The sequence below is a fragment of the Amphibalanus amphitrite genome, unplaced genomic scaffold (genome assembly GCF_019059575.1).
Source record: "Amphibalanus amphitrite isolate SeventyFive unplaced genomic scaffold, NRLGWU_Aamphi_draft 000129F_arrow, whole genome shotgun sequence".
Classification (NCBI taxonomy): domain Eukaryota; kingdom Metazoa; phylum Arthropoda; class Thecostraca; order Balanomorpha; family Balanidae; genus Amphibalanus; species Amphibalanus amphitrite.
Genome location: NW_024881624.1, coordinates 49,313 through 61,327, shown reverse-complemented (window position 1 = coordinate 61,327; position 12,015 = coordinate 49,313). Strand labels below are relative to the sequence as shown.

The 12,015-nt window shown below is 50.0% G+C and overlaps 2 protein-coding genes across 6 annotated transcripts; one reads left to right on the top strand and one right to left on the bottom strand.

Moving 5' to 3' along the window:
* Positions 1–178: 178 nt before the first annotated feature.
* Positions 179–4,452, bottom strand: LOC122381870 (FACT complex subunit Ssrp1-like). 4 transcript variants are annotated; one of them, XM_043366604.1, is made up of 2 exons: positions 4,361–4,452; positions 179–2,475 (listed from the first exon to the last, which is right to left on the bottom strand). In XM_043366604.1, the coding sequence occupies exon 2, from the start codon at positions 2,425–2,427 to the stop codon at positions 292–294; it is 2,136 nt and encodes a 711-aa protein (XP_043222539.1). In that variant the 5' UTR covers positions 2,428–2,475; positions 4,361–4,452; the 3' UTR covers positions 179–291. The 4 variants fall into 4 exon arrangements, with proteins under 4 accessions (XP_043222539.1, XP_043222538.1, XP_043222537.1 ...); XM_043366603.1 differs by having other exon boundaries at positions 4,276–4,426; XM_043366602.1 differs by having other exon boundaries at positions 4,162–4,395.
* Positions 4,453–4,757: 305 nt separating this feature from the next.
* Positions 4,758–11,801, top strand: LOC122381868 (DNA-(apurinic or apyrimidinic site) endonuclease 2-like). Of its 2 annotated transcripts, none has more exons than XM_043366599.1 (6): positions 4,758–4,820; positions 8,792–8,926; positions 9,231–9,314; positions 9,510–9,697; positions 9,952–10,179; positions 10,507–11,801. In XM_043366599.1, the coding sequence occupies exons 2-6, from the start codon at positions 8,812–8,814 to the stop codon at positions 11,512–11,514; spliced, it is 1,623 nt and encodes a 540-aa protein (XP_043222534.1). In that variant the 5' UTR covers positions 4,758–4,820; positions 8,792–8,811; the 3' UTR covers positions 11,515–11,801. The 2 variants fall into 2 exon arrangements, with proteins under 2 accessions (XP_043222534.1, XP_043222535.1); XM_043366600.1 differs by having other exon boundaries at positions 4,758–4,946.
* Positions 11,802–12,015: the final 214 nt, after the last annotated feature.

Here is a 12,015-nt window from a genome sequence, read left to right as displayed (position 1 = left end):
AAAACTACTCCGTACAGGTAGTTGACAGAGTAAAGTAGGGTAGTGACTAGCGTGGTAAGGTAACCGCCTGCGATTGCAAATACTTGAAAACATTATCACTAAATTCGCAACCGTCTCCCTTGGCATCGATATTGACGCGTCTCCTGTGCTACCGATCAGACTAACAGCATCAACACAGTGACGATGAAAATAGGTGTATTGTAGCTCACTCTACAATACAGGACACATGGCGTTACACATGAGACATTGGCGTGAATTTACAGACAGATAATGCATACAGACAGCTCCTCTTCAGTCGCTGTCGTCTCCCGAGCCGCCGGAAGCGTCACTCGACGCCGGCGTCGACTCGGCTTCCTCCTCCTCATCGTCTTCAGACTCCTTTTTCTCGGTTTTCACCTTCTCCTTGGCTGCAGCGGGCTTGGCTTTGGGCTTTGCCGGCTTCTCGTCGTCGTCACTGGAGGAGGAATCCTCGATGTACTCCTTACTCTTGAAGCCGGATCCGACGCCGCCTAACGAGCCACCAGTGGACTTCTTCGGGCTGCTCTTGGGTTTGGAGGCGCCTCCGCCGCCGCCACCACCACCACCGCCGCCAGAGGCTCTCCATTCCTTCATCTCCTCCTCGTACCTCGCCCTGGCCTCTTGGTTCTTCTTCTCCCACTCTGACTTGTCCTTCAGCTCACGCCACATTTCGCCGGCCTTCTTGCTGATCTCCGTGATGGAGATGCCCGGATTCTCCTCCTTGATCTGTTCACGGTGCTCGTTCAGCCATAAGAAGTAGGCCGACATGGGCCGCTTGGGTGCACCCGAGTCCTTCTTCTTCCTCTTGGCCGGCTTCTCTTTCGCACTGCTCGCCCGTTTTCGCTCCTTCTTCTCCTTCTTTTCCTTCTTCTTTTGCCGCTTGGCCCTCTTCTCCGAGTTGTCCGACTCGCCGCCCTCGCTGTCAGTGCTCTCCGGGTTGCTCTCGAACTCCTCGGCGACGTCGGAGCCACCGGCCGCGTCCGGGTTGAAGTCGTCGTCCGTCGATTCGTCCTCGTCCGAGTCATCCTCGTCCCGCTCCTCTCCCTCGCGCTTCATCCTCTCCAGGTACGGGTCGGCCGCACCGTCATCCTCAGATGCGTAGTTGGCGCCCTTCTCCATGCCGCCCTTGCTCTTGATCCGGATCTTCTTGTCCTGGACGAAGGTGAACAGGTTGCTGTACTCCTCCTTCTCGATGCTGCTGAACGTGTGCATAATGTCGTTCTTGACCTGAATCTCGAAATCAAAGGTCCTGGTGCCGCCGCCACTACGCGCGAAGTTCACGCTGATCACATCGTCGAGTCGTACGTAGATCGGCGGCTTGTGGATGTACATGAACCCGCGATCGAGAGGATACAGGTAGCCGGCGGCCGCCTTGTACGAACAGGCGATCGCTGGCGTGTCCGAGTGTCCGCGGAAAGAGCCCGGCACAGTCAGCTTTTTGTTGGCCAGCCCTTTGGTCAGCTTCGACATCACCTCGAAGCTCTGGCCCTTGAGTTCCTTCGGAACGCGCCCCTCATACTTTGTTTGCAGTTCTTCGTCGCTGATGGGCAGCTCCAGGTCCATCTCGTCATCTTCATCCAGCTCGAAGCTGAGGATGAGGAAGTGGTAGCGCGTCATGCCCTGCTTGATAGGCGGATCCAGCGCCAACACGAAGTAGGTTTTCCGTCCGTCGCGATGCGGCAGCAGGAACAATCGCTGGATCGTGGAGATCGGCACCTTGAAGTCGTACGTTTTTCCGTGCATGTTGACGAAGGTGGGGTAGATGCCGATGTCGTAGCGACCTCGGGGCGTGAGGCAGTTGACCTGGCGGAAGATGGCCAGGACGTCGCCGGTGGCGGTCACCACGCTGGCCTTCTTCATCACCTGGTCGTGGAACGCCTCGGTCGGGTCCGGGTTCTCTGCAGTCGCCGGCAGGTGGAAGCGCATTTCCATCAGGCTGACAGCCGCGTCGTCGCTGGTGTGGAACTCGAGCGTCACTTCCGTCTTGCCTGGTGTGCAGCCAGACACGTAGCCGAGTGGAAACTCGAACGCAGTCGTGTCATCCACATCAAAGCTTAGCGTGTTGCCTTTGAAAACAGCAGCGCCCCAGTTCCAGCCCTTGAGGCTCAGCTGCTTTGTCGCCAATTCTTTGCCAAAGTTTTGTTTGAAAAACTTTGCGATTTTCTCCTGGTCTGTATCTTTGAATCCACCGAACCGATGCAGGTCGCCGTTTTTTAGAAATATCCGCAGCGCCCAGTCACCACTCATCCTTTGCCAGTTCAGGAGGTCAATTTCTTTGCCAGGAAACTGCTCTGTTTTACCTGATTTCCGATACTTGAATACGACATCACTGTCAGTGACACGGAGTTTTCCGGCCATCATGGCACCTCTTTGTTCATACAGAGCATCATTGTACTCCAGGAAATCCATGGTAGCTCACAAAGTTTGCCTGGAGAACAAACTTTCTTCAACACAAGCCTGAAATGACAAAATACAAAATCAAAACAAATGAAGCAATGTTGATGTTCGCTGGATGTCCAAGCAATACACATGGTTCGACAAATGTTTGTTGACACAGGCTGATCTACATTTAAGTCTGAAACAAATATAATACAGTGATATCTTAAATTGGCAGGTATGATAGGTATCAGTAATTGTTCAATAATATATTATGCAAAATAATACAATTCAATAACTATGTTCAATGTTTGAAAGTTAAAGCATTGCTAAAAATCACAGGCTCTGTAAGGGATTGCCCAAAATTAACTTCCTTATGTTTATTCCTGTTTTGGGATTCAGACCATCAAGAAGTTTAAAAATAACCATATGCACAGCATGGTAAAAATTCCTTTAAAATCCATTGCCACCTTAAAAACAAACATTTACTTATTGTTTGATGATGATGATGATGAATTGGGTTCAATACCATTTTTATAGTATTTTCTATCACAAGAGCTAGGTTTTCACTATAGGAAAAACTGCTATCTTGTTGAGAGTCATGAGAGGGCTGGTAAATATGTCCACACTGATGAATGTGGCCTAGTGCATTTTTTTTTTACACCAGCTAATGTCTAATGTGACCTCAGCTCAATTGGCAACAGTTAACAAGATGAGCCAGCTAGGGTGACACATTGCACTGGACCACAAAAAAAAACACCCTGGCTCCAAATCAGGCAGTACCAAACAAATACCCTTAGGCAGTACCAAACAAGTTACAAAACTGGGAATTTCACACCAATTTTTTTTTTTTAGTTTGCATATCTAATATAACAAAACTGTATTTAACTGTTTATTCTTTGCTGGCTGAGCCCATCATGCCCCAGAGCATGAGTTTTTGGATAATGCTTGCTGCACCAGCACAGCAGTTCAGCACAGTAGGTAGGTACCATGGTATTCATAAAGAAGGCGTCACACTTTTGTTTGTGCAACCAAGGAGTTAAGGGAGGCTGGAGGTGCTGCACACCAAGTCCTGAGATGTAGGTTGTAGTGGTGGTTGTAGGCTTTAAGTTGCAGGTTGTTAGGTTAGGTCAGGTTAGGTTGGGTTAGTTTTGGTTTGGTTAAGTTAGTTTTGGTTTGGTTAAAAAGAAGCATCTCTATTCTCTGGGTAGAGCACCTCTCCTTGGTTGCAAAAATAAGTGACACCTGCTTTATGACTTGGACTAGGTACCAGTACCACTAAGGGCCCACCCCACATCATACAACTTATACACCACACCACTGTAAATTTGCAATGCACTGTCCAGTTTGCAGTATCCCTGCACTGACAAGATGACAAGATCACATCACTAATGACACTTTGGCCTTTGTAACACGAGTCTGGCAATCATAACAGCCCTTTGATCCTGAAATTGAATGCATTCCAGTCTAAAGCTTGAGTCTTAAGAGACTGGGTTTTAAAGAAGAAAAATGCACATTCTTTAGATTATGCAATTACAAAAAAAAAGAAGCAATTCCTTTTGTTAGGTCTCAGCACGGGTGGAGAATTGTGCTGGACTGGGGGTGCTCGAGCTCTCCCAATTCCACGCCGGCCACGCCGGCTTGGCTTTGGAGCCGCGGCCGGGCGGCGCGGGTCAAGGTCACCGCTAGGCGGCGGCGGATTTGCTGCGCCCGAGCACCCCCAGCTGGTCACAATTCTCCACCTATGGGTCTCAGTCTCAATCTTACAGCTTCCTCCACAGGAATGGCCGGCTTTCGTCAACTTTAAAAGCAGACAGCAGTGAAGGACACGACGTCCCAAACTAGCCTAAAAATTGAAATGCACACAATCTTAACACTTGCCTTTTGTTAGAAATCTCTTTCAGCAAAAAACCAATATCTCTCCGAAAATGTAAATAAATGTAAAATACTGTAAAATGACTTTCACGGGTCGCAGCGGTCGCAGCGCACGAGCGCGGGAGCACACTGTAGTCTCGCGCGCGCCACATTCGCTCTTTCGTATCAAATGCGCCGAAAAATATTTTTGCTATCTTACGTCACTCAAATTTGTGTAACATTTTTCTGCTTAGATTGGCCTGGTCAAAAATCTGCAATTCAAATTTATGTAACAAATTGATAGTTTAATTAATACTATTTCCATGTTTAAAATATACGTAATTAAATAAAGAATTATACGCCAAATTATGGTCCCGCTAAAGCTGCTCATTCAATACCATGTTCACTTTACAGAAGACAACGCCATTCTGCCAGCGACTCGGCGCTGATTGGCCAGTAGCTGAAAATGTTGTGAGCTGCATCGACCAACAACACTTATCGAACACAATTTTTAGAGCGTTGTGCTTTTACGGTCGTCAAGCGCGTGTGCTCCCCTGTTGTTTCAAAACTTGGTATATTTTTGCTATTTTTTTGTGCACACTACTTGGTATATTTTTGCTATTTTTGTGCACACTTTGGTTCCTTCTTTTCTATCTTATATTGCAATCTGGCTGGCAGTGGCTAAATCTCCCGAGTTGGTATGTTTTTAATTGACAACATGCTTTTTATTTCTATTTAGGTTAGACCATTAGGATCTAACCTAAATAGGTCCTGATGGACCTTGAATTTGAATTGGGAATAAACGTACAAACTATAAAAGCATTACACCAGTATAGCTCCTTTTGGGGCGACTAACCGAGCGAGCGAGAGGGTGAGCCTTGCACGTGCGAAATTTCGAGGGGGTACCTCCAACTGACTTGTGCACGGCACCCTACTAACCGGTCTCTAGCGATGTGCCAAATTTGAGCACAATCGGCCCAGCCGTTCTCGAGATCTGGAAGCGGCACCCTGCACGTGCGCACGTGCAGAATGGGTCCCAACTGACTTGTGCACGGCACCCTACTAACTGGTCCCTAACTGTGTACCAAATTTGAGCGCCATCGGTCCAGCCGTTTTCGAGATCTGGAAACAACCCCTGCACGTGCGCACGTGCAGCAGCACCCCAACTCTGGCACATGGATATGCAGTGCCTGGTGGGTGCCTACCTACATGCCAACTTTCAGCGCAATCGGCTTAGTAGTTACCGAAATATTGCAACAATTGCAAAACTGACACCTCTTCGTTTTGCGCGTGGCATGTGCATAAGGGGTCACCCACATGCATCGGGAATAGTCCAATACTTGGTAGAAGGAATGAAGCTACCCTACAAAAATTACCCCGTGTAAATCGGTCCAGTGGTTGCTGAGATATAAGCCTCGCAAAAGCGTCCGCACGGCCGGCCGGCCCCGGCCGGCCGCTCATACTCAGAAATTTCCGGTAATCTAAGGAAAGACTACGCTCGCTACGCTCGCTTCGCCCGCTCCGTAATCAGCTGAAATGGAACAGCATGAGAACCAGTATAACGCCTTTTGGGGCGAGTAACGGAGCGAGCGAGAGGGTTGGCCTTGCACGTGCGAAATTGCGAGGGGGTACCTCCAGCTGACTTGTGCACAGCACCCTACTAACCGGTCTCTAGCAATGTGCCAAATTTGAGCACAATCGGCCCAGCCGTTCTCGAGATCTGGAAGCGGCACCCTGCACGTGCGCACGTGCAAAATGGGTCCCGACTGACTTTTGCACGGCACCCTACTAACCGGTCCCTAACTGTGTACCAAATTTGAGCGCAATCGGTTGAGCCGTTCTCGAGATCTGGAAACGACCCCTGCACGTGCGCACGTGCAGCAACACCCCAACTCTGGCACATGGATATGCAGTGCCTAGTGGGTGCCTACCTACATGCCAACTTTCAGCGCAATCGGCCAAGTAGTTACCGAGATATTGCAACAATTACAAAACTGACACCTCTTCGTTTTGCACGTGGCACGTGCATAAGGGGTCACCCACATGCATCAGGAATAGTCCAATACTTGGTAGAAGGAATGAAGCTACCCTACAAAATTTACCGCGTGTAAATCGGTCAAGTGGTTGCTGAGATATAAGCCTCGCAAAAGCGTCCGCACGGCCGGCCGGCCGGCCGGCCGCTCATGCTCAGAAATTTCCGTTAATCTAAGGAAAGACTACGCTCGCTTCGCTCGCTCCGTAATCAGCAGATCTGTCTTTCAGGGTGTCTGGTCTGGCATTGCGTGTGGATTTTTTTTCCAGCATGGTCAGGTGTCAGCTGGCGTGGGAGGGATTCTATTTTCCCTGTCTGAATTGCTGTTGGAGTCCAAGTCATTGGAAGATTGTCAACTTCTAGTCCTTTCCTTAATGATGACAAACATTGGTTGCCACTTTATTTAGCACAACTGTTCTGATATACCTTGGGAATTTTGTTTTTGTTTTTGGTATTTAACACACGCCCTCGTGGGGAGGGCTATTTTTTGCCCCCCCCCCCTCCAGACTTTTTGATATATCTCCAGAACTGCTCCGCCGATCATCACCAAACTTTCAGTACCCTCCCGGGCATCAGTTTTACACATTGTGACCAGAATTTTTTTCCAAAAGCTATGAAAGGTTGGCTGCAAATGACGTCCGCGGTCAGAGTGACGTCATGTTCTGCCGTTTATCGACCAAAAAAAAGTTTCACGGGAAGAGCTGTCAGGCCTATAGCTTTGAAGATACAGAAAAACGTTAAAGACATAAAAGGTGTTAAATGAGCAGGGCTATAAAACTGCTATCTCTGAATTTTAAATCGTTTTGAATTTTAACCCCCAAAAATTAATATTTTTGAATATATTTGCCAAAAAATCCACAAAGTTTTTCGATTTTCAAAAAAAAAAATGTGATAGGCCTTACCGACTTCTATTCACATACCAAATTTTAGATCGATACCTCTTTTTTGGCCAAGTTATAGCGAAAAAACTGTTCAAAATTGATGACAAAAAATTTTCACTCAATTTTTAGCAATTCTAGACCACGTAGCGCAAAACAAAGAGCACCATTAGACTCGCCGTGACGAGCTGCATCGAATCTATACCCATTTTATGCAAAACTATCAACTTTGAAATTTGACCTTTTTTACCTGACCTTTTTTGTAAGTTTAGTCCGAACCTTTTAATAGGAAGGATTCACAAGAACAAAGCCACCGCTAAGCGAAGCTTGTTGCGGTGACCCTGCCCTTTTCCCTCCGATCGCGAAATTCCAGTTCTATGGCAGAATTTAGAGTCCAAAGTTTAACGTGCGCACACAGCCGCGCACGGCCGGTCCCCTCACTGACTTCGCCTGGCTACGGCCTGCCACCAACCGCAGCCATACCTGTCAGGAGGCCCATAAATGTCAAGCGCCCGTCACGCTTCGAACCCGGACTGTTATAACCGGGAACGCGTGCTCTAACCACGCGGAGTCCAATGCTCTACTAACTGAGCTACGGGACCGGCTCATATATATCAGGCTTGTATCAGGCATATATATATATTATATACCTTGACCTTACTTCCACCAGGAAGTGACCTAAACCGTTCCTGATGGTCTTATAACCAACGTCATTGAGTTTAAAATGAAAATTTGCCATAAAACATACATCACACAGCCCTAGTAAAATTGGGTTCATGTGCTGAACTGCTGACCCTTGGTGACCTGACCTGTGACCTGACCTGGTATTATCAGTGACCTCTAATAGCAACATATGTACTAGGCAACTGACGCCCTATCGTTGATTTTCGATAAAATGCGTTATACTCGATGTTATAGCGCATTCCCTAGAACACCAGTGACCGACAAAACATTTTATCTTTGACCTGACCTGTGACCTCATCGGTGACCCCGAGGTCAATGAAATTGGATTCCTTACGACAAATTTGATAGGGCTTTCGAACGCCGTTTGAATTTTGCAGATCTGTCCAGAAGTTTCGGAGATACTGGGGGGGAGGGGGCAAAAAATGGCCCCCCCCCCCACACCACCACCGCCAGGTCGCGTTATAAACGGACCCCACCAGGGCGCGGGTTAAGTTTGAATATTGTGAATAAGACTTTTATAATAAGCTGGGGGTCCTTGACACAGGTTAAGGTCAAAGGTCATTTGGGTCAGAGTCATACAATTTTCAGGATACCTATTGGTCAAATTGATTAACTCGAGAGCACTGAAAGTTTCATCGGGATTGGGCGTTTTTCTCGAGTTATTCGCGACAGACTGGGGGGGGGGGGGGAAGCAAATTGCAGTAAATCTGACCCCCTCCCCCTATTAGTGCGAAGGCTAGTCCTGAATTGCAAATGGTAATTCATAACACTCTAATTCAGAGTTCAGACCAACTTGCAGGCAATCGAATATCGACCCTCTGTTTATGCTACCTAGTCTTGCTAATGCAAATGCTGAGTTTGAAACGTGTGTCTCCTGTACGAATATTGCTAACATATGCACTGGCTAACTTGTCATGGACATGGGTCATGACTGTCACGCTTTTTACAGGTAACATCCGCAATCAAGTGATGTACACCGTGACAACATGGAACATCAATGGGCTTCGTTCTGCAAAAGATCTCAAACAGATGCTCGACAAGCTGGATTCTGACATAATATGCTTCCAGGAAACGAAAATCACACGTATGTTTAGGAAGACTTTTATCCAATAATTACGTACCTATCACAACAAATCTGCTTGATATCGTTCATCGGATGCTGGACAGATGTAGGCTCAAAGGCACCAGAGAACATTTGGTACAAAAGTCTTTAGAATGGATTTAAATGTTCTGTGCTTTTCCTGTTACCAGTATTTGACAATCAACATATTTATTTAGTTTATGATGACTTAGAGCATGATATGCGAATGTGTTCACATATCTACCACCGTACTGTTAATGCCTGCACTTAGTCCTGATCAGCCGCCGCCTGCCCGCTGTGCCTTCAGGTGAGATGCTTTCGGAGCCTCTGGCCATCGTCCCCGGCTACACTTCCTACTTTGACTTCAGTCGGCGGCGCAGCGGGTACTCCGGTAAGACTGGACCTCGTAGCGAACGTCACCGGCTTCTTGGCTCTGAACTTCATTTCTCCTAGACCTACAACCTCTGATGACGCTGGCATTTTTGTGACCGCGACGTCCTGCCCTATGTTCGTCGGTCAGCAACTGAATGTTACGTTCCCTCAAATGAGAACTCGTCACCTTCCGTTGACCTCGCGCTGTGTCCAGGGGTGGCGACCTACTGCCGCCAGTCGGCCACGCCGTCGGCAGCCGAGGCGGGTGTGGCGGGCTCGGGCGTCGACACCGACTCTGTGGGCTGCTACGGCGAGATAGGCGCCGAGCTGGAGCCGGCGGAGCGGAAGGAGCTGGACGGCGAGGGACGCTGCGTGATCACCCTGCACCGCACCGCCTGCCAGGTGACCATTTCGCACCTCTGCCGCCGCCTAAATACGGTGTTAAGATCAAAGATGTTTGATCGTTGCGATGGCAGATGTCATGATGAAAGCGTACCGTGATGATCCGGGTCTTGATACTTTTCATGGCACAGAATCATATCCTTAACGCATGACTAGGGTCATTAATTGGTCACAGGATCTCCATGTTCCGTGGTTGGATAGTCACATTCCCGTATCGTGCCGATGATCGTCTCTCAGGTCCGTCGTATCCGCAGTGTCCCAGCTCCTCCGAAGACCGTCCCTGCCACGTGGCCGTGCTGAACGTGTACTGTCCGCGCGTGGACCCGGACCGACCGGAGCGGCTCGCCTACAAACTGCTCTTCTACCGGGCACTGAGACTGCGTGCTGCAGCGCTGCGGGCCGCCGGTCACCACGTGCTACTGGTGGGGGATCTCAACTGCAGTCACCGACCCGCAGATTCGTGTGACCCCGGAGACCTGAAGGTGAGTGCCGCGAGAAAGATGTGCGTGGGTATAGGTAGACAGATCGTATTAATCTACGGGAGGGGAGGGACAATATCTTTCATTTTCATTTATGAGCACGCTGATCAGTATTTCCTAAATGTTTGCTACTCTGTATGCACCGTATGCAGTATGCACCATAGATCTTACCTATATAACCACAGTAGGTGTTACTGCCAAATGTTTTGGTGCTCCATGCGCCCTGCGCCTAAATTCTTTGAATGTGAATCTAAGCAATGCGCTTGCAGAGTAGAACGAAATCTGTCAGCGACCAAAATCTAACGGTGCCTGTCTTCCCGCGTGACTCAGGAGTTCGCGGCCAGCCCGAGTCGCCGGTTCCTTGACGACTGGCTGTGTAAGCCGTCCGCTGCCGAAGCTGCCGCTCCCGACCAGCTAGTGGACTCGTTCCGGCTACTGCACCCGGCTGCTACAGAGGTCTACACGTGCTGGAACACCCAGCGCGCTGCCCGTCAGCTCAACTTCGGCACCCGTATCGACTACGTGCTGTGCGACGCGCCGGCGGCCGCGGCCGGGCTCGTGTACCGCTGTGACGTGCTGGCTGATGTACAGGGCAGCGATCACTGTCCGGTGCGAGCGACCATCGGGGCTCGGCTGGAGGCCGCCGGTCGGCCACCGCCCGCCTGCACGCGCTACTACCCGGAGTTTGCCGGCCGACAGCTCACCATCAAACAGTGGTGCTCCGGTCAGGCCCCTGGTGGAAAGCGTCCCCCACAGCAGCCGGCGCAGAGACAGGCCGGAAAGCGCGCCCGAGGCGGACAGGCCACGCTGCTCGGGTTTGTGAAGAGGAGCAAAGTGCCTTCGTCGGACAGCGGAGGAGGTGGAGGGAAGGATCAAGACACAAAAGCACAGTCAGACGAGCTCAGAGACCACAGGCCACAGTCTTCTGACAGGGTTTGTGCGGGCGAGAGTGATCAGACGCCTGAGGGCGGCGCGGCGACGGCGAACGGCGGGGCCGTGGAGTCGTCGGACAGCTCCGGAGGCAGCAGCTGGCAGAGCACTCCGACAGAGCCTGACGGCGCAGAGCGGAAAGTCGCGGCGGCGGCTGCGGCGTTCTGGAGCGAGACGCTGCGCGCGCTCCGACCGCCGCCCTGCCGCGGACACCGCGAACCGTGCGTGCAGCGCGTGGTCAAAAAGGCCGGCCCTAACCTGGGCAAGCAGTTCTGGTGCTGCGCGCGCGGTGTGGGTAAGCCCGGCGACCCTGAGGCGCACTGCGGCCACTTTGAGTGGCTCCGTCGCGGCGGCCGCGGGCGCTCCAGCGACGTCACAACTGCTGTGGCTGGATCGGTGGCGTCGTAAGGTATGAGAATCCGCGGCCCGTGGTGGGTGGGTGGATGTCCTCGTGACTGACGGAGTGCGTCGGTTTTGTGATTGGGTTTTAATGATTCGCTTAGTGTTTTCAAAGTCGGCCATTCTCGTGTGTCACGTCAAGGTAGGTGAGTGAGGCATAGTACTTGGCGGTACGGGTTCGATCCTTGTGAAGCATTTCCAGGGCCCTGCATTGAAAATGTTCACATCCATCAACATATTATTATTATGCATATTTCATATCGTAGTTGGAACAAATACAGTGCATGACTTTGTAACTCTACTCCCTACTAAGAAACGATCAAATTACAAACTAGCTGAAACGGTTATCACTTTCAATACCCAACAGCGAGATGTTTCGGTAATGGTGGCTTCTGAACCCGAATTATTCAAAAGCTCATAATAGGAGCTTGAGTTTGCTGTAATAGGAATACAGCCGCAATGCCACTGCTACAACTGTGCATCAGTCGAAATGATATTACGCTGACGGAT

Bases quoted from the DNA above. Each gene is read 5' to 3' on its own strand.
- LOC122381870 (XM_043366604.1), bottom strand. From the start codon at position 2,427: ATGGATTTCCTGGAGTACAATGATGCTCTGTATGAACAAAGAGGTGCC.
- LOC122381868 (XM_043366599.1), top strand. From the start codon at position 8,812: ATGTACACCGTGACAACATGGAACATCAATGGGCTTCGTTCTGCAAAA. The intron at 9,315-9,509 runs GTAAGACTGGAC...CGCTGTGTCCAG, and splicing joins GCGGCGCAGCGGGTACTCCG to GGGTGGCGACCTACTGCCGC. The intron at 10,180-10,506 runs GTGAGTGCCGCG...CGCGTGACTCAG, and splicing joins GTGACCCCGGAGACCTGAAG to GAGTTCGCGGCCAGCCCGAG.